At 43.8% G+C, this 25,110-nt stretch overlaps 1 protein-coding gene and 1 long non-coding RNA gene across 3 annotated transcripts; one reads left to right on the forward strand and one right to left on the reverse strand.

Annotated features, from left to right (window-relative positions):
* Positions 1–3,843: 3,843 nt before the first annotated feature.
* LOC144168717 (uncharacterized) lies at positions 3,844–8,687 on the reverse strand. Of its 2 annotated transcripts, XM_077697663.1 has the most exons (4): positions 8,420–8,687; positions 7,255–7,531; positions 4,172–4,391; positions 3,844–3,944 (listed from the first exon to the last, which is right to left on the reverse strand). In XM_077697663.1, exons 1-4 carry the CDS (start codon positions 8,599–8,601, stop codon positions 3,859–3,861), a joined length of 765 nt encoding a protein of 254 aa, XP_077553789.1. In that variant the 5' UTR covers positions 8,602–8,687; the 3' UTR covers positions 3,844–3,858. The 2 variants fall into 2 exon arrangements, with proteins under 2 accessions (XP_077553789.1, XP_077553790.1); XM_077697664.1 differs by lacking the exon at positions 8,420–8,687 and having other exon boundaries at positions 7,255–7,702.
* Positions 8,688–19,237: 10,550 nt separating this feature from the next.
* LOC144168719 (uncharacterized) lies at positions 19,238–24,179 on the forward strand. Its single transcript, XR_013322208.1, has 3 exons — positions 19,238–19,359; positions 20,291–20,402; positions 23,884–24,179. It is a non-coding gene; the product is annotated as an uncharacterized LOC144168719 (long non-coding RNA).
* Positions 24,180–25,110: the final 931 nt, after the last annotated feature.

Raw genomic sequence — 25,110 nt, forward strand, 5'->3', positions numbered from 1 at the left:
TTCCTTGGTACTATCGCCGGGCATTTTTGGTCACCATGTTTGACGTTCTTCAACAAGGCACGAGCCACTGATGTCAGCAAATGATGCGGAAAGCCCTCTGTCATCCGGCGAGTTACCTGGGCACTGAAACTTTTTTCAGTTTAATGGTCACAGGATTTCAAAAAGGAATTTTTTAGGCAAGACTTAACGATACCCCGTTTTACAAGTTTGTAGTGGTTGGAGGAGAAAGGAAGGAGTTGTTTTGACGCACGTGGCTCGTACATCCAACACGCGTGTTCCCCCGTAAAATGCAGCTTAGGAACTAAAGCGAATCGTCTGCTGGAACTTCGTGCGTCAACTCCAGAAGGTTCAGGCAGTCACTAAAATTGGCCAAAGCATGGGCAACTTATGCGTCAAAGTTCAATGCTTCACGATGAAAAACTATGAGATACTCATCGACATTCCTAAAAACACGTTTTACTTTTAACTCCGCTAAGGCGTCCCTGAAAATAGGATCATGAAAGGCTAAAAACAAGTCACTTAAAGGGGTCCTGAAATACCTTCCGCCGATGCATGGATGTACATGTACCCAAATAAAGCAATGTATTTGCAATCTCCTCCCGCAAGAATTTTGTTAAAGCGATGAGTATTAGCTGAGAAATCGTAAATCAAAAACCGCGCATTATCGTCGCTCCGCGTTTCCTCCTCCTTTCGACTTACTCTCCGCTGTTGACGGCGCGCAAGCATTGCCTCCCATGATGCTGCGCTCCGCAGCGGTGACGTACTTCCGCTATTGCGATGCTACTGTCGTCTGCTACGGGCAAGCTTTGTTGACACCATGAATCCCGCACTTCGCTCAAGGCTGGAAAACCGAACGAAAAATCTGGCCGCATGTGTGCGGCGGCCTGGCCTTGCCCTTTCGCGGTGTTCGTTGGTGCAGTTGCTATCGGTGGCACGTGACTTTTTATCGGCGGCGAACTCGCAGCCGTACGGGGAAGATCGTGCGCTCGTTCCCTTTGATGCACCGACACTGTTTATCCAAAAAGTGCCGTATCAGATGTGGCCCCGCTGGTGCCGGGTCTTATTTTGCGGCGGTCGTAATTCCTGCTGGCGGCATGTGAAAAAGACATTTTAAATCGATACAGAACCCGTGCACAAAACCCTTCAATCATGTGACCAGTTCAGCTTGGGGCGACGCGTGGTGGAGAGCGGCAACGTTGGCAAAGCATGCTCCACCGCGGCTCTGAGCTTTCTAGCGCTGGAGCGAGCGCCACTTCTTTGAGAATCTCAAACATCGGTTGCTTTGACAACAAGGCACAAACCACTGTAGAACTCAGTTACGGTTGCGTGTTCCCGGTTCAGCTCGGGGCCCCACCTCGCGACATGTGGGCACTGCAGGCGTACCACCCACTCCCATTGGGAAGTGCGAGATGCGTTTGACATTACAGGAGGCGATGGTGTGTGTGTGTTGTGGACGTCTTTGTTTCGCGATGCAATGCGACGTTGTGCTTCTGCGGGTGGATAGTGCTTCCCATGGTCTGGGTTATCTTTCTCGAGCGACGTACGACTCAACTTCGCATGGGGTATGTGCAGTGTGCGTGGCTAAAAGCCATCTCGGCTTGTGCGCCGGAGTTAAGCGACTTGCTGTTCGTCCCCGCAAACCGCGCGCGAGGTGAGTGCCGAATTTACGACGGGCAGGAGGAGGCAACCCATCGTCTTTCAATCGCGGTTCAGACTTGCAACGCATGTTGTGACGTTGTGTTCGTTCGAAACCCATCTCTGGATTGTTTTGAAGTAGAATAAAATGTATGCGTCAAACCCGGGCATTCGGCTCAGGGCGTTCTCTGCGATTGCACGAAAGAAGTGCCACGGGGCTTCAACGCTTTCTTTACGGAACGTACTCAGGTAAGGGAATATCCATGTCGTGTTATGGCCGTGCTGCATTTATTACAAACGGTTAAACGTTTGTTTACACTTGTTTCGTTTGTCGTAAAATGTCCAAGCACTCCGGCACTCCGCCGGCAGATCAGCCGGCGAGCCGACGCTGAGCAGACGACTCATCTCTTTGCCGGAAGTGCGTGAAAAAGCCGCCCAATAGCAGGATGTCTAGCTCATGACGAACATCTGGGAATCGATGATGTAGACATGTGAAGATGGCGGCGTCCAAAAACACGAAGGAAAGAGTGAGAAAAAAGCGACAAACTTTGCAACAAAAGTGTGAGCTTTCCGCTGCGCGTAAAAGAGTAATACTTGGCACAGATGACGTTGACGACCCAATCTAACGATTGCGCTAGTTCGTTTAGTGTGCTCAAAACGCCTTTCAGGGCCCCTTTAAAACAGGCGCGATACATGGCCCACTGCAGATCTCATTTTTTTACTGCACGTGCCCTCCTCCCAACAAATGAACGTAGATTTGAGGTGAAAGTTTAGAGTCAGTTATACCAGCGGAGTTCTGGAAGCCCGGTACACCGTGGTTGTCAATGGCGTTTTGAACCCAAGTTAAAAGCTCTATCAAAGAAAGTGAATAGAAAAGGTCCTTAATATCAACAGAAAAAACTATAAGACCTTCGTCGTTGGCTTTTAAGAAGTCTACTACTTCGTGGGAGTTCTTGACCATGAAGGCGTCGTCAACCGTTAAAATCTTTAGTTTTTGCTGCAACAGCGCAAGGGGCTTTTGCCACGCCCCATTCTCAGAGACAATGGCACGAAACCGGAAGTCTGGTTTGTGGGTTCTTTCTGAAAAGAATAAACCCACAACCAAGACTCGCCTTCTTTGCTGGCTACAGATCGTGGGAGGAAGTCAAGCTTCATCTTTTCACGCAGGCGTACAGCGTCTTTTTTTACCTTTTGGAGCTTGGCATTGTCATGTCTAGTGAAGAGAGTGCTGATGGCACGAGTTGCCCTCGATTGATCGCCCTTAAGCGATAAAACCGCGACACCACCTTCCTTGTCCGCTTGAACAATAGGCAATCGGTTTTTTCTTAAAATGGACACAGCTCGACTCACGGGGAGGCTACAGGCAGGCAGTTTTGTCTCCTGTAAGACGTCCACACCTTCCGAGATTCACCTTTCTTTTTCGCACTCTTGGGTGGCGGCACCCCAACCTTGCGCACCAGGGCCCCGAGTTGAGCCGCAGCCTTCTTAGGCTCCACCGCAAACTTTGGTCCTTTGTTGAGGACGCTTTCCACATCGCTGGGAAGATGTAGATCCTGGATGGTGTCGACAGGACTGGTTGCAGACGGGTGCTCTTGTGAAGAATGGCTCGTAGACCAGGCACTCGGTTGTTGTGTCCACGCTCTTAGCCAACCCTTACAAAAATGATTGTTGAGTTTCATAAGAAATTTTGTTGAATTCACTCAACAAACATTGTTGAGTATCCAAAGAATTTCTGTTGAGATTCTGTTGAGGATTTGTTGAGTTTTTCAGGAAAAGTGGCCACCGTGGTTTCATTGATTTTCCGTTGAATTTCTTACGTCGAATTCCTATTGAGTTTCTGTTGCCTTTCCGTTGAGTCTCCACTGAATTTCCTATTGATATTTTGTCGAGGTTTTTAGGAGTGCCCAATGTGTTTCTGTTGATATTTTGTTGAGATTTTTACGAGTGCCGCATGCGTTTCTGTTGATATTTTGTTGAGATTTTTATGAGTGCCCCATGCGTTTCTGTTGATATGTTGTTGAGTCTTACACGAATGCTCAATGTGTTTCTGCTGCGATTTCTTTCAAAGGTTTTTGCGATCATTGTAGGTTGAACAAGAATCTACATTTTATCGCACCACCAATACACGAGTTTATGGTGTGGCAGTAGTGCATGTCATGTGACTAAAAATTCTGCCTCATGCAGACATGCAAAAAGAAAAACAAGGTGTTCAGCGTGCACTTTTTACTTTATTTCCCGATTCAAAAGCGATGATAGGTTATTTTTTATGTAACCGGCGCTCACACCTGGAAACTTCTGGCCCGTGTAGCCTGCAAGAGATAGAATGAATTTATAATTTACTATAAAAATGAAAACGTGTTCAGCAAGTTCGCAGAATTAGTAATAAAAGTGTGCAAAAATAGACACTTTCCCAAAAAGCATAAAAGGGATGCACTGATCTCACTGTGCACATGAAGAAAAACGGGTGATTAGCTACAAGTTGACAAAGATGACAGCTTTGTTCTTGGCACTCTAAATGCAAATCATGTGCACTCACCGACCACAGCCTTCACCCGCACCTGGTCCAACCCTGGCTTTGTAGGAGCGTCGCCCTGGGCTTTGCCTTTCCCTCCAAAGAGAGTTTTCCCCTTGAGCTCCTCCGGAGTGAAGACATGGCGCAAAAGAGCCCTGGCAAATTTGCCAGGGCCACTCACACACGCATGCACCAGCTGATCCAGGTACCCCTTCTCAATTAGCACACCGCCCCCAATGTCAACCTGCGAGCAGAAAATAAAACCGAAACAGTTGAACGAACATGAACTCCAGGATCGAGACAATGAAGAGTTTGAGTACCCATGAACAATTTCTCAGAATATTACGGTAATTCATTTACAGATTTTGGCATTGATCCACTAAAAATTCTTTTCGAATATATTTAATTTAAATGTATATTTTTAGTTTTTATGGGTGAACATGCATACCTCAACATGCTTTCGGCTTGTTTAAACAAGCGTTTCAAGAATTCATTAATGTTTGCCAAGTGCCCACTGCAGTACACTGTGGGTGTATTGCTTTGTGGTAGAAAGGCCAAAAAAAAAACCATTTGGGTGCTGTTAGGTCAACTGGATGAAAGTTTGTGGCTAAAATAGTAAGATGGCTGTAATGCACACAAAGTAGGCAGTACGATGCCTTGCCCTGACTCATGCAACTATCCATAAAAAACTGACCTTTTTTTTAGCACCCGATTCAGCAAAATAAAACGAGCAGACTGTTATTGATTTTTTAAATTATTTAAACTGAAAAGAGTGAACCCTAGTTACAACTAGGCCAATTTTCTCCTTCATTTTTTCATTGGCTAGCAGTGCACGAGGGTCATACGCGAAATGTGGTTTGCGGCGTGGTGCTAGCAGGAACTTTTTGTGTGGCTGGTGTTCTTTCTGCAGGATTGTGGGTTTGCGAATGCCTTGTCGTAAGGAGTACCCAGCATTGTTTTTGGTTCGAAATTTCACACTGCGCTGTTCAGGCCTCCTACAACCACAGACACGAAGCAGGCTGCACGACGAGTGCTAGCACAGCGAGTTTTTTTTCTCTTGAAGCAAATGCTAGGGCAGTGCTTGAAGATGGTCTGACTTGGCGTGACAATTGGACAGGTGCGGACAGCGGCTCAGATAAGGTAATTTTGCACTGTCTGTGTCATCTCCGCGCGCTGATTGCCTTATTTTTTTTTCATTGCTTCAAATGACTGTTGCTCGAATAAGGAAAATTTATGCACTTAAAGCTGCAACGATATTTCATGTGGTGGTGGCGTGTGATAAGAAGCACTGTTTTTACTGTGCCCCCCCAGGCATGCTGTGCACTTCTTGAGGAGTACGAGAGTTTGAGAGGTGCTCTAGTGACAGTGTTCTGGTATGTTGAGCGCATGACCATCCTCCACCTGAGCTTCCAATGCTGAGCGATTATGCACAGGATCTGGGTGGAAACGACTGCGAGGTAAGAGTGCAATAAAATTACATACAGTGGCGGTGACAGAGATTCCACCTGAGGGACAGAGATTTTCAAGTGTTTTCTTTTCAATGTAGATGAAGCATAATATATAATTGATTGATTCTCGGGTTTAATGCACCAACGCTACACAGACTGTGAGGTGAGCCATAGTAGAGGGCTCCGTATTAATTTTGACAACCTGCGCATCTTTACATGCGCCGAAATCTCGACCACATGGGCATATTTTGCAGCAGACATGATAGACAAGAATTTCCATCCTGCACTGGGCGCCACCAATTCTTTCGGACTGCGGGGCGAGCAGACGACGCTGAGTCCCACGCTGTCGCTCCGTGCCATGCGTGAATATCAGACGCCCCGAACGGCATCGAAAATCGGTGTCATTTATTTGGCATTTCAGCAGCAACAAGTTTAGCAGTGCCTAAGGAGAACGTTTAATTCTTCCAAGAGGTGTCCCGTTTGCCCATCAATTCTGTTCCTAACCCGCTAAGGTGGCGGGCCAGTCCACACCACTTTGTCCTGACAGGCATTGCCTGTGAGGCCACGTTTCGTCCTGCCAGCAGGACGCCTGACCTTTTTATCCTCAATTGATGTTTATTTTCGGAATTCTGGGAAAATTGCCGTCATTGCCTTTTACTTGGCGATGTTCAGAAGCTACTTGTCCGGGCAGGCGTGATTACGTCGTTACTGGCTGCACCAACAATCAGCGTAAGCGCAAAGTGCTCATGCAAGAACCGTGCGAAGTGCACCAGACAAAACAAGTGTCTGCATGTGCGGAGTCTATTGGCTGCACAAATTTCCTGCGTCGCTTGAGTGTCACCGTAAATGGGTCGTCGCGCTAAATCGCAGACTTAGAGCCTGGCAAATTTGCCAGAATGAGCCCGGTGGTACGCTGCTTTTGGAAGCGCTGTTTAATCACCCTCATGCTCAATCCATATCGCACGTTTCTGTTCTTTGGAGGTATGTTTGGTCCGTTTCATCGACGGGAAGCCATCGAAAATCAATCAGACACTTATGCTGCAGCTTGGGTACGCGAAAAATTCTTAAGTAACCCTTGTGAAAACCGTGCTGATATTCGAATGTGGTATTATAAATAATTAGCAACTTGAGAGTGGATGAAATGTTCCCTGACCTAGCGTATGGTGCTTGTTAGGAAAATTTAATGGTGAAGTACCGTCCCTGATTTAAAGACTGGTGCTACCTCGGCTATCCTCCAATCACTGAGAATAGTGCCTGTCATGAGAGACTGCGAAAAAAGTGCCGACAAAATCTACAGACGGCGGTATGTACTTTTCGGTATAGTGCGATTAATAACAGTATGATCTGAAGTAGATAATATTGTAAGCTTACTTAAAATGGAAAGTAGCTCCACACCAGTTTGTATTGCAAATTCAAAACCATATCGAAAATCCTAAATGTTTGCTTGGCTTGATTACATACGGATACTTGCTTCAAAGTCAGTTCAATTTCTATTCTTGCACTTTAGCCATTGGCCCCAGATTCGCTTCAATATCCCTGCTAAGCAATGACACACTCAAAATGCACAACACTGCTTCATGACACTGTTTCAAATAACCAGGGGCTAGAGCACTGCTAACAGGTATACATTATGACAGGTTCCAACATGAAATAACTAACCTGAAAGTACATAATCAGTGGGTGCACTGATGTGGCAGCGGTGCCTGGACCGATGCGTTGAGCAAATGCGCTGGCTTCTGAACGGGTGGTCCAAGCGGCCAGATGATGGATGAAGGATTGACTATTCCTGGCGGCAAAGCGTACCCAGCACCAAGGAAAGGCCAGGCAGTACTTGGGTACAGCAGGTGCAGTGTCAGTTGGCCACGGAGGGCCCTGGCAAAGCCTTTGAAACTGGACTGAAAGCCAGCCAGCCAACCCGGACAGCCAGCAGCAGCACCTGAAAGTGCATAATCTGTGAGTGTGGTGGCACTTGATGAAATACAAGAAAAGCACACACAAACCACGAATGCTTACATTAAGCAGATTATTAATCGTTAATGAGTAACCTCCAAGGCCCTAATAAGAACATTCCCGCAACACCCAAACTGAAATTCAGGTCACAGTAATGTATTTATTAGGCACGCAGGTTCTGTGAGTGGGGTATGCCTGATACATGCAAAGCTCACTGCTATGCTAATTTGCATGGAACGCTTGCTAGCAGCCCATATGCATCGCTAGCTTTCAATCGGAACTGGTGTGTACTAGTTGAGGCTCCTCCATTTCAATGCCTGGCTTGCCTTTGCAAGTTCGATTCTCCAATATAAATAGAGTTGAGTGGGCAGGCGCCCCTGCGAGACCACGCGCGCGCATTTCACCTTCAATTTCCACGTATGTGAATGTGAGTTTCACGAGTACGGCACGCATACCACGACGCATATCGCGGCCCGAAGACCACGAGACGGGTCGCGACGGCGGCAGCCGGTCTCGCGAGCGTAATAGCTGCGAAGCGCACTGCACGGAATTAACAGTCGCCGCAAAGGCACTGTTTGAGAGACACATAACAAACAAACGCCCCGGTGTCTAAGAGCCTTGCGTGATGTCAAATAATTAGCTGCCGCGTTCTACAGCGCGAGCAACGCAACAAAGGTCTAGCTTCAGCGTAAATTGATGCTGACGGCTGCGGAAACGGTAGACTGGTAAATCCAAGGCGCCAAACAAGTATGCTATATCGCATAGGCTCTGAGAGCAAATGAGATGGGGGTCTACCGAATTACCGAATTACTGACCCATAAGCACCAGAACTCGTTCCGAACAAGAACAGAAAAACAAAAAAATGCGTACTCACCCCAGCAGAAACGACGTTTCCCGCCTAAAATCCTTCTTCACGTTGGTCTTCCCCTTCAAGGACACCGACACTTTGTTCGGACGCAATGTCATCCACCTTTGACGCGCGATGATCGTTGAGGCGATGATCGTTCTTCCCGTTCCCGCGTGTTCAACACACGCGTAGGTTGGAAGGGCAATCATCACCCTATAAAGCTTTTATAACTATGATTTAAGCTTGAAATAGATAAAACTGAACAATTCGCCCCAGCTACCACTCCGCACAAAACCAACTCCATAAATAAACACACAAAAAGGGAGTGATAGTTGCCAGACTGCAATAGCAGCATTTCTATGTTTGACGAAAATTGTGTTATTGGTAATTAACTTCCTGCTTTTAAAGTATTAAAAGTGTTTATAACTTGAATTTGAGGTTTTTAAACGCAAAAGCCAATAAAAGTAAGCTAGCTGACATATATACTTACACTGTAAAGAAGGTTTTAAAGTTAGTTTTGGTTTTGTTTTCACGGCGGGTTTCTCTACAGAGGAGGTGCGAGAAAACGAACTACTTTGGGTTTAGGAAGAGGGTGGCAAACGTCGGTGTGATTGAAAGCACGGAGCAGGCGCTAACTATGGTTTTAAAAAAGAAGAGGTAATAAAACCTTCACCAGGAAAAAAAAAAAAAAGAAAACGTACGACGAGGATTCGAACCATCGACGCTCAAAACAGTAATGGGAGGCGTAACCACTCGGCCATACAGGCGGGACTTCAGAGGGCGACTAAAATGATTGTATAACTACGCAAGCCCGCAATGAAAATTGTCGTTTGTGTCTAGTCAATGCTGCATTTTTGGAATTCTGGCAGTTCTAACGCTTGTTTCTCACGCACCGATCTTGCAGACGAGGTCACATTGTTAGTACTCCGAGCGATTGAGCCGGAGCTCCCTTATTTGACTCAAACAAAGCTATCGCACCCGCGATCTTTTCTTCGCAAGCCACGGTAGCCACGAAGGAAATGGCATGCGCCGTTGGAATTGTGGCGTTGGTAACGCTTGTTTGTCACGCAACGATCTTGCAGACAAGCAACATCGCGCTAAAACTACAAGCGATGTCACTCCTGGCATGTCAGGCGCATACAGCAGCGAAAACCTCTGAGTTTGTAACAAGTTGGGGATAATGCAAGGCAATATTAAAGAGACCGAAGCATGCGGTGGCGGCGACGTAATAAGTGCAGCAAACAGGTACTGTGGGCGGCAGCGACGAGCGAAAAAGATGTAATATGGGCCGCCCCCGCCGGCCTGCGCAGAAATGGAAACACGATGGAAACACGCAATCGAAAAAAACTGTCCGGCCGATTCAGTTTGTTGTTGACGAAGAGCAAACGAGGCTTCAGCAACAAACGATTGTGCTTGCCGTGGTATGAATCAAAGCATATCTTGACATCGTTATGCTATCGTCCGTCTAGAAGGGAAAAATCAGAACGCAAACGTTTACGTCTAGCGTCTATACCAGATATTGACGCTGCTGTTTAATGATATCTGGAGACAAATTTTTAGCTGGTGGTGAAGCAGCGGATATTTTGTAGTGTGGACAAGTGAATTTTATGGGTTAACTGAATGGCTGAAATTGAAATATGCACTCTAGAAACATTGATAAAACAACAGTATAAACAAGAATTTGAATTTTGTTCGATCACACTGAAAGTGCAAGTTATCAGAGTTTGTACTGTACTTTACCTTGTGCTGTATCTTTACTTTGCATGCTTCCAATGCTGACAAGGCAGAACATATATTCTCTGCGAGATGTTACACAAAGCATCAGACATGACGCGCTGATTTGTGTGATATGTGACATGTTGTAAGAATACCTTGAAGACATGTTGCAGAACGTCTAGGACTCATCGTTGAAATCTTTATATCATGAACATGTTGTTGATCTTCGACATGTTGTTTGACTCTTTACGATATCAGACCTTTATAATCTTGCAGTATATCGACATCTAGTAGAAGTCCTTATCATTAAAGACATGTCGTTATACTTATTCGACAAGTCGTTGAAATCTTTGCGATATTGGACCTTGTTGATGTTGAGGACAACGAAATGTCGTTGAATTCATAAGGTGTCGACAACATGCCGTAAAAGTTATGTGATTTTTGTTGAAATCTTTGTGATATTGAAGACATCTCGAAATCGTTATGATATCATGCATGTCGTATGGATATGTTGCCATATTTTCAGCTGGGATATACGTACCGGTACAAGAAAGCGCTGAGAGTTGCATTGTGAAAGCTGGCTACCTGTACAAAATGCAACTTCCTTGAAAAATGCAACTTATTTAATACACTCACACTGCACAAAAATATGCTAAGATGCTGCCTAATTAGGCTCATACATCCAGGCGGCTAAGCGAAGAGGCGGCTCGCGGCACGGAGCGGCGATGTGCGATATCACCAACGCCTCTTGTTCACGTTACTATACGATGTGACATGCACCTAGGGCTTGCGAGCAATAATACGGGCAAATGAAAGACTCCGCGCACATGACACAGTGAGGCAGGTAGTAAAACATCGCTAACCTTAATCACTAAGTGTAGTGAATACACATGTTTATACCAGCCGAGAAATGTCAACAACGACAACAACAGCAAATCGTAAGCGCACACTACACGTAAACGCTTTGCTCTTAGATTTCATTAGCGGGACATAAACGCCTTTCGTACAAAAGCAATGACAATGCCTCAACAGCCGTAAGACCCGGCTGCATTTTCCAGTCCCGTCTACAAACGCTATAGTTGAAGAATTCTGCAGCGCCGCAATTTGTTTCGTGTACGAAGGAACATCAGCCCTGTCTCCGTGTTATTTCTCTCGCCCAGGCAACCATGAACTCGCACACATATGAGACCAAAGGAATCTATAAGTTGCGAACATTAGGAATGTGTTAATTTTTGCCGAAGCGCGCGTGCATCGTTAGAATACTCAGCCTCCTGCCGCGACGACGGCGGTCAGTTTTCTTTTTTTTTTACGAGGGAAAACTATGCTTGTGAGCGTCTAATTGCTGTCGAAGATCAGCAGTAATGTCTAAAGTTAGCAGCGCATGAATTGCAAGCAGTTGCATCGCTAGGAATTCCGACGCCAGCAATAAACGCAACGACGTCAAGTTCCTAGTACAAACGTTTTGTACTCGACTACCCATGTTCTGCCCGTTCCTCAATCTGGTCTCGTGGCCTAGTATATATATAGGTAGCGCGTCAAGTTGGGGATGCGAGGGGAAGTGGTTCGATTCCCCGCGAGCGCGTTTTGTTTTTTCGCTGCTCTGGCTCGCCTCCGGGGGTGTAACGGAAGGGAGCAACCGTTCGTCCGTTGAGGACGAACGGTTTGGGGAGTAACCGTTCATCCCCTCGCATTTACTCCTGTACGGGACTAATGGTTGTGGCGACGGCAGTTAGTCCCCCAAGGAGCCATGGCACTCCCTCGTTGCTCCCTTTTGGTTAAGGAAGAATTGTTGTGGCCAAACAGGACATGGTTGTTCGGCCACTTTTTTTTCCACGAGCCATACGGGCCTGGAATGCACGGCACTCCACTGTGTTGACACAGCCGACAGCTGACAAATTTGTTATTAGAGCCAGTAAATCTGGGCTGTCTTTTATGAAGCCGTGATTTCTTGAGTTGACGATGTCGCAAGTTTTAACTCTGTGTTTGTGCAATTACTATTTGTATTTGTTTTTGTTATGCTTGTCATTTTCCCCAGTGATTGAACCAATGTTTATATTCACGACGATTCTTTGCCTTTCACTGCGCCGAATTTTGCACTACGTCCGTGATATACGCTTGAAATTGCAAGTACTTGCAAAATGTATTTTTAGCCTGTATATTGTTTGTTTCCACAATGTGACTCCACTCCTGCAATTATCCCATAACGGGATTGACAGTACCCTAAAATAAAATAATAAATAATTCCTGAAATTGTCCGTGCCGGCTGTGTGTGTTTGTTTGTGATCGGCGCCCGTCATTGCCGCGGGTGGCCAAGGAACCCTCAAGCCGTGGCAGAACAGCTTTTAACCTGGTCACCTCTTACTTTTGTGAAGACAAATAAACAAAGAGAGAAAGAAAAAGAAAAAATGATCGCGCCCAGTGAACCGTTTCCTGAAATAAAAGGCTTTTGTTCTTGCTTGTTCCAATTAATAACCTCTCCGAGACAAAACATGCAAACGAAACACTGTAAACGCAAACTAGCCGGAAATGGAGTTTTAATCAAGTAATGTGCCCTGAAAAGTACTTATAGCAAAAAATGTACTCCCTAGGCATGGTCTAAAAATGTGGACGAACCTCCATGGTAGTACCGTTGCCCATCCGTGTAGCAAAAGGGAGGATTTAGAACGACTTAACACCATTTGTGAGATGGCGTTCGGTTCCTTGTATACAACCACGTCCACAATAAACTCCCCATCTGGGGTAATCATCTCAAGCGGGCGGTCGCCATGTTAGTCTTGTGTTGTTTCCGTGTGTCAGCACTTCAACCGTGGACTAATGTTAATTAGAACGAGAAAGCAGGACGCGACGGTTGCATGCAGCTACAAAACCGATACCGTACGTATACCCGTATAGATGCTTCAGCCAGCGCGATCACAGGCAGACAGCGTGGCCGTGTTGTTTCAATCTGTTTATTTTGGCGATAGGTGTTGTCAAACTCTGCTGGTAACAAAGAGACAGTTCTTGCCGTTGCAAACAATTGCAATGCTCATCTGCTTCGCTTGCTTGCGCATATATAGACGATTGAAATTCTCGTGCCAGCGCGCCAACGCATCCGACTGCAGCGACTCAACTTGCCCGGCACGACTTGCTTCCCGGATGTAAACAACCTAGTCCGTGCTATCAACGCAGCGCGGCCGGTCACTCGGTGCGGCCGGAGCTTCAAGCCTCGCCTTGGGCCATCGTTTTTTCTTATTTGAGAAGGACTAATAGTGCCATTTGGTGGAAAGATTTTTGTGTGCCCCTGTCACACGAGGAACGGTGGCTAACAGCATTTGGATACGGCGACAGCTGTGGACAGCTCGCTGGTAAGTGGTCTATTATCAGTCGATCCGTTTGTCAAACGTTCGGATAGGGTTAACTGCGAAGTACCCGTGCCGCACACAGCACGTACACGCACAGGCAAAGAAAAAAGCGCACACTCGTTTTATTGTACTTGTTTGTGGCTTTTGGGGTATGCATTCGCATTCTTTTGTAGGCCGGTTTGTAACAGTGCATTCGAGATGAAATCGTTGGTCGCGCGCGGAGTCGTTTCAAAGCAACGTGACGGTTACTCAGGTAGCCGAATCGCCTCCGACAGCGGTGCATCGTCGGGCCACGTCGGTGAATATTGTGGGACTCTGTCTCTCATATGCATCGAACTGCTCGTGTTCTTTTTAGTTAACTGCTCTACTTTGTAATGTCTATTTGTTAACGCTCCTGATGGCTTGCCTATCCAAATATAAGTCTTTGTGTTGTTTTCGTTCAAGGCTGTGACTCATTCTTATCGCTCTGGTCGGCGAAAGCCGCAGATCAGACGGCCACCTCCTTCGAAAACTGTGCCCTGTAGATTCGGCGGGGTTGTTTGCTCGCTTGAGTCGACTCTTCACATCTAACAGCGTACCCTATTAAGGAAACGGTGACATGCGTAAAAGATACTATGAGCCTATCGAACGATTAAATGCATATAGTGTGGACCACGACGGCGACGTGGTTGGAAACCGAAATGTTTTTATTCCCTTTCGGATGATAATGAGGGGTCTGTATACAATCGGGGCCCGTCAGTCGCTAGCTAAGACCACGTAATTAAAAACACAAATTGATGCCCTTATGGAAGAGAACCGAGTTTGCCGTAGCATGACACAAGTCTGCCGGGCATAAAAAAGGATATCATTTTTTAGAAGAACAATGCACACACTCTTTTGTTGGTAATAACTTTTTCATAATCAATTGTAAGACCATACACAAAAATTACTCGATTCATCTGACACTCGATTTTGACACGGAGCTTGCAGCTCCAAAAAGTGCACTGTGGTTTTGCGTGACGGAAACTTCTACAATCACGGTAAATTAACTAAGGCAGTGGTGTGTGGCATGCAGCGTTGGTAAGTTTGCGAGAATAGCGTTTCCATTTCAGCTGTTTTTTTTTGGTTGCCATGCAATCACAAGTAATTTGGTGCCATGAACGAGGTTTACGTTAGCTAACAAGGCTGTAGTAACGGTTGCGGCTACAAATGACCTTATGCACCAATCATGCTTGTCAGCTCGGTGACACAGAATATTAAGTTGTCTGAATACGGATGATTGAGTCGCCTATTATCACTACTGTAAAAAAAGAAAGTGTTTTCTGACCCAGTGAAGGACTTTCCTGTATGACTAGCTGTGTTATGACAGATGACCATACTTGATGAGACAAGCCGTAACAAATTAGCTTTGGATGTAACACCAAGAGGGAAATAGGCGGAGGTATCTGCAAGTATAACTGAAACAGTGGGTGCCTGTCCGGCATGAATTCATTATTTGCTGACACGATTTTCTTCTGCAGATCCTGATGCATGATCGAGTTGAATGACTTCATAGATCTTGAGGCAGGATAGGCTGTGCTGTACAAGGCAAGGCTGCATTCGGAAACCAAGTTGGCCCCTCCAGCAGAAGTGAGTATTGCCACGGCTTGCAACAGCCGTCCAGCTCGAAAAAGCTGCACTTTTTCTATGGAAGTGAGCCACCATGGTAGGGGAGAGGCAGTGTAAGGGTTTGCATCTTTAACTGTGTTCCCATTCACTTGAATGGATGCAAGCTGGCATCTTAAAGCAAGAGACAGCAGTTAACAAAATCATGCAATACCAAAGTGTTTTTCAGTCAAAAACAAAAACTAATCTATCAACCTACAGAGACTTGCATTTTATCTTCACTGTCATTTAAAGTTGTGCTCGAGTATATTGTGCGGAAGTAATATCTCTTTTATTGCTGCCAAAGCCACGACGGTTAATGTACTGGCACTTGGTTTTATGAAGCCTTTGCATTCATAATTTAGGTACTGGAATTCGCAGGGAACCTGGCCTTACAATTTTATTACTGTACCGAATTATTAAGTTCATTTAACCATAGTGTCTGTTTTGCATTTTACGTGTGGGGCATTTTTTTTCTTTTTTGCTTTTTCAGGCAGATGTTCCTCTGACTCCCTGCCTGCATTCCGTGAACGGGGAAGTTAGCCTCCACATCGATGGCCAGCGTGTCTTGACTGCATCATCTTTACTGGGAGGACTGTGTAGTCTGCATCGTTCTGGGTTTTCAACATTCAATATCCCAAGAAGGCACACAGAGCTCTAACGTTTGTGGAACATGCCTTTTTGGACCTTGCCAGCACCAAACCACGTGTGAAGGATTTAGAACTAATTTACTTTTATCGCATGAATATCGCTCACTAATATTTGTTTTCAATCTGTAATCATTGGATAGTAGTCAAAAAGAATTCCGTATTATATTTCTGACTTTTTCTTTTTTCTTTTTTTACTGAAAAGGGGATATTTGATGGGCCGTTCTGTATGCTGATAATACAGCTATCTTTCAGTGAAGCAATAATATTAACAAACTAATTTAACTTGAAACAATTATCTAAATAATATTGGCAACTGGTGTGAAATGAATCAAGTAAAAATTATCCGAAAACCACGAATTTCATGGCTTTTTGTTTTCACTCTAAAGAAGCTGTCGCGATACCACCCATTCTGTTCTACATCATTGCAATTAACCCGTCAGACTCGGTCACTTTTCTTGGCGCATTTGTGCCTTTATCAAAACGCACTGGTATTTTCCGCAGCATATTTTTCGTTCTTTATATTACTCATTTATCCATAGCCATCTCACTGCAGTCTGTCTACTACATCATTTATCTCTTGTGCCTTTACCACCTACAAAATGCTTCCCTCACAAAAATGGATTACGAATTTCTGTAGAGTTTTCATGGAGATCTTATGGAGTCACAAGAAATACTACAGAAACTCATCAGGAACTCTGAGCTTATGGAGTTGCCCCCATAAAAAGTCTACATACTTTTTATAGCTACTTCTCCACAGAAATTCATTAAGAGCTAACTCTTCAACACCTCTATAAATATTCTGTAGAATTTCTACAGTCACTTTTCCATAGAATCTCTATGAACTTAAACAACTGAAGGCCTCTATAAAGACTGTAGAATTTTTGTTGTGACTTCCCCATAAAAGTTCATTAAGAGCGAACTCTTCAACATCTCTATGAATTATCTGTAGAATTTCTGCCGTCACTTCTCCATAGAAACTCTGTGAACTTAAACAACTCAAGGCATCTATGAAGACTCTGTAGAATTTTTGTTGTGACTTCCCCATAAAAGTTCATTAAGAGCAAACTCTTCAACATCTCTATGAATATTCTGTAGAATTTCTACCGTCACTTCTCCATAGAAGCTCTGTGAACTTAAACAACTCAAGGCCTCTATGAATACTCTGTAGAATTTTTGTTGTGACTTCACCATAAAAGTTCATTAAGCTTCCACTCATCAAAGCCTCCAAAAAGACAATAGAATTTCTACAGTTAGTTCTCCATAGAAACTCTGTGAACTTTAACTCAATTATAAGCCAGCTCCCCAGCACTTTTATTGTTTGCCATCATAACTCGTGTGTACCAGCGGCCGTCCTTCCATCCAAGCAATACGATACACGCGCGCACACACACATACACGTGATTCACGCGTCGCGCGAGCGTCAGCGTTGATCGGCGTCGCCGCACCATCACGCAGGAGAGCTGCAAGAAGCCGCAACCACATGCAAACGCATGGAACAGGCGAAGTCATGCGTCAACCACTGTGTCGACGAACGTTGCTGAGCACGTTTCAATGAACTCGATCTGCAGGACTTTTAAATTATTTTTGATCGTTTATGAGCAGTTATTTCAATTGTTTAAATGCAGTAATTAGCATTCTAGATTTCCCATACAAAATGCACTTTCTTTGCTCTACAAGAATGCTTGCGGGCCATTTTTGAAACGTTGCAAAATGTATTTCAAGTTATCACAGTCAAATCTGAACAAAACAACACAGCCTCATGAACAAAGACGCACTTCGAACAAATTCCTTACAACTTGATGTCCTACCTAGAAGTAATGTACAGACTGCTTGATGACTTTAAAGCGTGAGCAAAACAAATTTTCAGCGCTGCCTTGCTACTGAGGTTAGTCAGACTTAAAAGGAAAGGTGTTCTGGTACCCTTTGTTTACGCCAGTACAAAATAGGTGATCTAGCTATCACCAAAAAATAACTGGCACTTTGTGTGAAGATTCGAACCTTTGACCTTCAAAACAGTAGCCCAGTAAATACCGAACCTCACGGAAGGAGGTAGGGACTTAGTGCAGAACTTCGTATTCAAGCGACATTGCCAACAAGCCTTGTAAGTTTCTTTTTTTTTTTTTGGGGGGGGGGGTCATTGTCGTCAAATATGAACAAAATATGACAGGATGATGAACGAAGACGCAATTAGCACAACTTTACTTGCTACTTGATTTAACCTGAGTGTATGTACCGACTGCAGCTTCATGAATTCAAAGTGTGAGCAAAGCAAATTTCGGGGCTGCCTTGATAGTGAGGTTACCGTCGAACGTCACTTGTAGGTTAAATTGCAAAGTACTCTGCCTTTTTTTTTTTTGTATATAATACCTTCATTGCAAAAAAAAAAAAATAAGGGGTTTTCTACGATTCGAACCATGGACTTTCTTTCAAAACATAACGCAATTGCCGAAGCTCCTAACCACTCGACCACGCCGGACGGTACGCACGTGCGCAAGAATTTGGTACACTAACAGAGGCTGCCAACGAATATTGTCGGGTGATTCGTTTTGGTTGTATTTGACAAATTTCAGCAGTGATAACGCTTGTTTTTTCCACATCGATCTTGGAGGCGAAGCCAATTATGCTAATAATGCAAGTGATGTAACCAAAGCTCCCTTATTTGAGCCAAGAAAAGCAATCGCGCTTCATCGTTCCCCCTATGCAAGCTACGGTAGCCGCGAATGAAATTGAATGCGCCGCTAGATTTCTGGCTTTAATAAACTTTGTTCGTTACGCACCGATCTTGCAGACAAGCCCATAATGCTAACACTACAAGCGATGTAGCCAAAGTTCCCGTATTTAACTCGCAAAAAGCTATCCGAAATCCCCGGTCTCCCCGATGGAAGCCAAGCTAGCCACGAAGGAATGCGCACTTTCGAACAGAAATAGCTTGTAATTTGCCTCAAGGCACCCGATTACCGTAGGTTAAAAAGAAATTGATTGTTTTCTGCGAAAGTAATGACTCCAAGCCAGGAGATAGGCATGGAATCCGGACGATGTCGTCTGCTTTCGGGTGTTCCTGGCGCTCCCGCGTCAGCTCACGTCGCCGTGCATTTGCCGACACCGTCAACGCGGGGCGATGTCGACGCGCGAAAGTGCGGAAAATGCGCTGCTAGTGGTAGCGGCTAAAGTCCCTCGATCGGCGTTTTTAGTAGCGGCCTCAGAACAAACCGTAAAATTACGGCGCCCGCAACCCCACGCCAGCTGTATTTCCACCGTAGACCCTGAAATTGCCTTAAATGCCGTAATCTACATTGTCGGTACAATTACTGTTTCCTTTAAAAAAAACCCACGCTCAAGCTTTTCTTGTATATAATTGGCAACTAATATCTGTATTTACCAATAACTTCGGCATCTATTTCGCCACGCGTTTTTTTCAAGGTGGGTGTCATTTGAGGAACTAGTTTTTCCCTCGGACGAACATGAGACAGGAAAGTGCTGCGCGGCGAGCCCGACCGTCCTATCTGCACTCCGTATCGGTGGGGGTGCTACTGGCCGTTGGCGGCATGGTCGTGCACGCCTTCAACTTTCGTTGTTTCGGTGATTTGACTACCATGGATTTATCTACCGGACGAAGAAATACTGCGAAGTAGTGAAGGTAAGTGAGTACTAGTGAACTTTGTTTTCTTGTCATATGTATTTATCGTAGCAGAGTCGGCAGAGTTGCTCGCGAACTGCGGTCCGCGTAAGCGGTTAGTCCTAACGATTTCACTGACTCGCTTTGTGCGTTGCGCAGATCTGTCGGTAGACCTTTGTACCTGGCCGTTGCGTGTGTAAACATAATCAATTCTCACGCGATTTCTAGCAATGTGTTTGGTGAAGTGTGTGTGTGTCCTGTTCTGTTTTGCTAGCCGAATGTTTTGATATGAAATGAAATAAGGGAAGCTGGAGAGTGCGAATATGAGAATATGAGTGCGGGTACGATATAAGTGTGTATGCATTAAACGCAAATCGTGTACTTTTTTTTTGGTTTTTGTTTCGTTTTGCAGATGCCGTTTTTTTCCCCGTCATAATAGTTTTCAGTTAAAAAACGTGCACAATAAATTGAATTATTGCCGTGCGTGTAGCATTAGAATAAAATAATAAATCGAATGATTTCCGAGCGTACAGCATTAGATTAGAATGCCATCTGGATGTTTTTTTCGCGTTTCGATTGAATAATTAATCTTTTTGAACGCTCAGTTTGGTCGTGACATGTTGGAATGAACAAAGTGTATGGAACCCGAATTTATTTGTAGCGTCAGAACTACACGCATGTCGTAACTGGTACAGTAGTATGAGTAGCGCTGGTTGCGCTTCGTACTGTTACTGTAGCATCGCAAACGTAAATTAACCATTCAGAACCAAGTAAAAATATTCAAGAATGGCTGTTAAATTTGGGTCACTTACGGAATTTCCAGCTTAATGAATTTTAGTGTGCAACACACCTTGGTGATCAGAGTAACGCAGCATTTGGGATTTCGCAGGTTTAAGGCAGAGTATGATTCTGGTGTCTGGCCTGTCGTTTGCTAATAACTTACATGTTGCAGGCTGCTGACTGGTGCAACTTGCATTCAAAATGACTTCTTGGTGCGGCCTATTTCAAGGACCGAGGCTGTTTCCTCATCGGGCGCCGCCGACTGTTTGGCAGTCTATGCAAAAGTGGGTGAACACGTTTCTTTTATGGTTTTTACAGACCTCGTCTTCCTGTTACATGCACAACGGAATTTCAGTGATCTGAAGTTGTCATTTTTTCACTAGGGACTCTTTGAAGGTGTTTAAGCAATCTTACACCAGTGCGGTTTTTGGTGATTATTTGTGCAGATTAGATTTTTTCCGACACAACGTAGCACTGCGAATGCTTGATGTAGATTTACAATCTAAACAACACAAGGTACGAGCTGGCTCTCATTTGTTTATTGCACACTAAATGTATGTATATACTGAACTTTTGTGGAGACGCAGATGTGCTGCTGTATCTCGAATGATGCCAACCATTTCAAGAGGTTCTTTCGGCCACGGCAGCCAATTTTGGAATCAAAGAAAAAAAAACGAAAGTGCCGGCACTTCACTACTGCACCCCTCAAGACCAGATATAGCTTCAGCGCGTAGAACCCCCAAGTTGGATTTATAAAGGCAGATCATCCCTCTCGTCAACCGAAGCAGTGCGCGTAATGATAAAAAAAACTTAAATATGCATGAAAAAACTTCAGACCGATTCAACTTAACAGTAGTGCCCTGCTGAGCATCCCTTCATAAAAGCTTTTATGACCTTGTGGGCTGGTTGGTATCTGCTTTGCCCTAAAATCCTAGCCCCACTGAATTGCTGGTCACGATTGCACGCCCCACAATGGGGAGGAAATTGTGGGCAAGTGGTCCAAATCGCAATTTTACCTGTCGCAAGTGGTCAGTGCCCATTTCCTTGGCTAAATCATTAATGCATTGTGTGACGCAAAGAGAGAAAAATAAATCTTGGTTCAACACCTTACACACAATTTTTTCTTTTGGATGCACATAGGGATGTCGGGAAGTTCGGCCTGTTCGAAACGCCTGGCATTATTGAAGCATTTGGGCACCAGCGCGATATTTCGGTGCATATACTACATTCTTTGTGTTGATTAACAGCTGAGAAATAGCACTTGTTCTTGTCCTGTGTTTTTGCAATTGTGAGCTTAGGTCCAATTTTCATGCTATTTTTTTTTTTTTCATGTTTTACAAGCGGCAATTTGCCTGGTAACATATTCTTTTGCTAGAAAACTTTTTCAAGCATCAAGCAAGTTATGGCTTTTTGCAAAATTTACTTGAAGGATTTATTGCTCTGTTTATTAGGGTTGACGGGATTTGACTACTGTATTTAATGTAAATTGTGAACACTTTCTACTCAATATTTAGTGCCAGTGTACGTTTGGCTGCCCCAATAAAAGCATGAACAGTAAAGAAAAGGAAATATTTCACATACATATTTGTGCCTGATGACTATTCTGTGGGTGTGCGAAGTTTGGTTGGTTATAATTGTGAGGTGACGACTTATCCGTAGCTGTGCACGTTGATAGGGACATTTGAAACTTAAAAATTACTCAAAAAATTTCTGTTGTCTTTTTTGCTGCTATTAAAGCTATAAATATGACAACATGCATTATCCGTACCTGTGGCTGTTCAAACTTCCTTCACAGATCTCTTCATACACAGTAAGCTTTTAGTATAGCTCCAGCTTTGAAATATTTGGTTCAATGCTTACTTAAAAATTTTTGGACAGAAATCCTTGTTAGGGACTTTCACGTAGTGTGTAGCAATTGTAGTTTATTCGTCTTCATTGCGTTTCTTGCAATTGTGCATGTCTATATCCTCAGCACAAAACCGACAGGACAGAGGGAAAAGAAAACATGGGACACGCTCTGAATGTCAACTAAAATAAACTTATTGGAGTTGCACAAAAATGTATACCCAGCATGCATACAAAAAATGAGAGAAACTTAACCCAATAATGCCCGAGGCTTTCATTGGGTTAAATTTTGTTTTTGTGCATCTATTGGCGGCATATTTTTGTTTAACTTCAGAGCCTGTCCTGTGTTTTCTTGTCCCTTTGTTCTGTATGTTTTGCACTGTGGAGCTGATTATTTACCAACATTACTACAGTTGTACATTTTGGTTTGTTGGCGCTGCTCATGACAAAATAGTTCACCCCATTGCTTATTTTTACTCTGCTTTGGCTCACGTCTCCCCACACGGACAGCATCCTTTGTTTTATTTTTGTTCTATTTGGCACCCTTTATGGCAGCACAAGGCAGGCCGTTTTCTGTGCCGCTTAGTCTCTCCTCCTTTCAACAGTTTTTTAACCTGCATTAATTTTTTCGTTGAAACGAACCGAATATATTTAAGGAAGCTCTGTAACTTTTCTTTGTGAATTTGTGTTTTTCCTTATGTCTGCCCAAGGCCCCCTTGCCAGCATACTAAGCAGTGTTGACATGAACCACGCTACCAATGGTAGTAGGTTGGAAGAGTTTTGCTTATATGTATTTCGTCTTCAGGCTGGCTATTATGGAATGTCCATCATGTCATTAGTGGTTTTTCGCATGGGAAAAAGCTACCGTGGTAAAAAACCATGAATGAAAATTTGCTCGAAGCCGTACAACACTACGTGTTGCTAGCTATAGAATACTATGCGTTCAAAATAGCTGACATCTGAGCATAAATTGTCCATAAATTACGGCAACTTGTTTCCTGCACATCGTTCAGAACAGTGGTTTTTAATGTGGATAGTATTTTGGATATTTCTCCTCTATCAAAGCGGGGGATCCACATGTTCGCCCGCTTAAGCGGGGGATCAAACTTTCCTTCGCACGTCTCAGCAATGAATGAATTCGAAAGCTAAAATAACGTCAAGGCATTGCAAAATAGCTGATGATAATTGATAGAGAGCAGACATCGAAGCTGCATAATAGCTGCTTACAACAAAATAATAAGCAGTACTTTTTACACTTAGTGAGCTTTCCTTGTACAGCAGTGGTCCTGTGGACATCTATATTGCCTAAAACAAATTGTTGGGCTTCTCATGTGTGCCAGCTACTTACAACTGCACAAGACATAACAACGGACATATACAGAGAATGAGAATGACAACCGCATAGGTGTCCTGTGTATACAGGCGCACAAGCTATTTAGGTGTCCAAACATTATTCGTAAGTGAACCCAAGTCATTGGTGCTTTTATTGAATAGCTTTTTTTGGCAGGTAACCTGTCATTCTGGGGATTCAGATAAAACTTTATTAGCCTTCAGTCATTTTTGCTGGTGCCGAACGTCTGGTGACATGAGGTGGCTTTTTATACTGAGAGATCATGTATATGTGAGCAAAATCTTTTGAATTACTACCACTGCTGGTACGGTTCATGTAAAAATAATTTAGCACACATGCAACCTTAAAAAATTCAAGCTATGACACAAGTATTCAAATGAGAATTAGTGTATTCTTGCTAAGAATTTATCATTAAATTAGCATTTAAGGTAATTAAAAATGGGCTAAATATCAGCATCGAAGAGAGTCAAACTAAAAACAGAACTTCAGCAAAAAAAGGATATTTAAAAAAAAATGTTACTTTTGATATGTTGTATTCTGATATCAGCTTGCTTTTTCTTTCTTTCCAGCCTGCACATGTGCCAAGTTTGCTGTGCCACAGCAGCTAATCAAGGCGACCCTCCTGTCCGTAGTGTTACGGAAAATGAAGGCTGTCGGTCAGTCAGCTGCATAGTTCTGTCTCAGAATTAAATCGATCGTGAGTCGCTCAGTTTTGTCTCTGCTTGTATATTTCAGCAGCTTTGACTGGCTGGCCTTTCAGCTAGCTGTCGCTGTCTGACTAAATTTATGTGTGACTATCAATGCTACCGATTTACATCTTGTGACTGCCAAAAATGCCCCTATTTTGCCCAATAACACTTACTTGCAGCAAAGCGTAAAATGTGTAATTATGTATCAATTTGCCGACCTAAAATATTCATGTAGTTCAGGAAACCCATTACAAAAATGGCAAGAACACGTCAGGAAGTACGCAGAAATAAATGAAGAAGCTCCGTAAGAATACGTCATGAAGTACATAAGATGTCATCATAAAAGCCATAGAAGTGCATCAAGAAGTACACATAAATCTACTTAAAAAGGCTGCAAAAATACATCAGAAGTTCTACAGAAAATCACTCGTCAAGCTCTCTACAGAAACTCCATGAGAAGTGCATCAAGAAGTACGCATAAATGTACGTAAAAAGGCTGCAAAAATACATCAGAAGTTCTACAGAAAATCACTCGTCAAACTCTCTACAGAAACTCCGTGGCCAAATACTTGTTGAAACACGTCAAGAGCTCGTCAAAAAAATTCTTCACAAACTCTACAAAATCTCTACACAAGAGGAAGACAAAACTCTACAGAAATACATCAAAAACACCACAGGATTTTTTATGAGGGTTGTTACCTTTCAATGTCAAATCGTTGCACAGCTCTCGCTCATTTCACCACAAATTGAAAAATTGTTTTGTTGTAAACCACTGCAACCATTTTTTCTTCACTTTGTGTACTTAGTACTAATGCGTACTGATAAGTTCTGATAAATACTGACGCGTTCTCGATCCTCTAGTATTATATAATGATTTCACTTACCATGCGGTTGTGTTTGTGCCTATCTGTTTTTCAAGTATTTCCAGTTCTTGTATTATTATTGTTTCTACAATTTGTTCAACTAGCACACAGCTCTTGCAAATTTCACCGCCTACTGAATTTTTTTGTTGTTGTTGTAAACCACTGCAACCATTTTTTTCACTGTGTACTGAGCGCTGATGCGTACGGATAAGTACTGACGTGTTCTCGATCCGCTAGTATTCTA

This window comes from Haemaphysalis longicornis, unplaced genomic scaffold, assembly GCF_048455015.1.
Source record: "Haemaphysalis longicornis isolate Haplotype H1 unplaced genomic scaffold, Haemaphysalis longicornis Haplotype H1 scaffold_2, whole genome shotgun sequence".
NCBI classification, from domain to species: Eukaryota; Metazoa; Arthropoda; class Arachnida; order Ixodida; family Ixodidae; genus Haemaphysalis; species Haemaphysalis longicornis.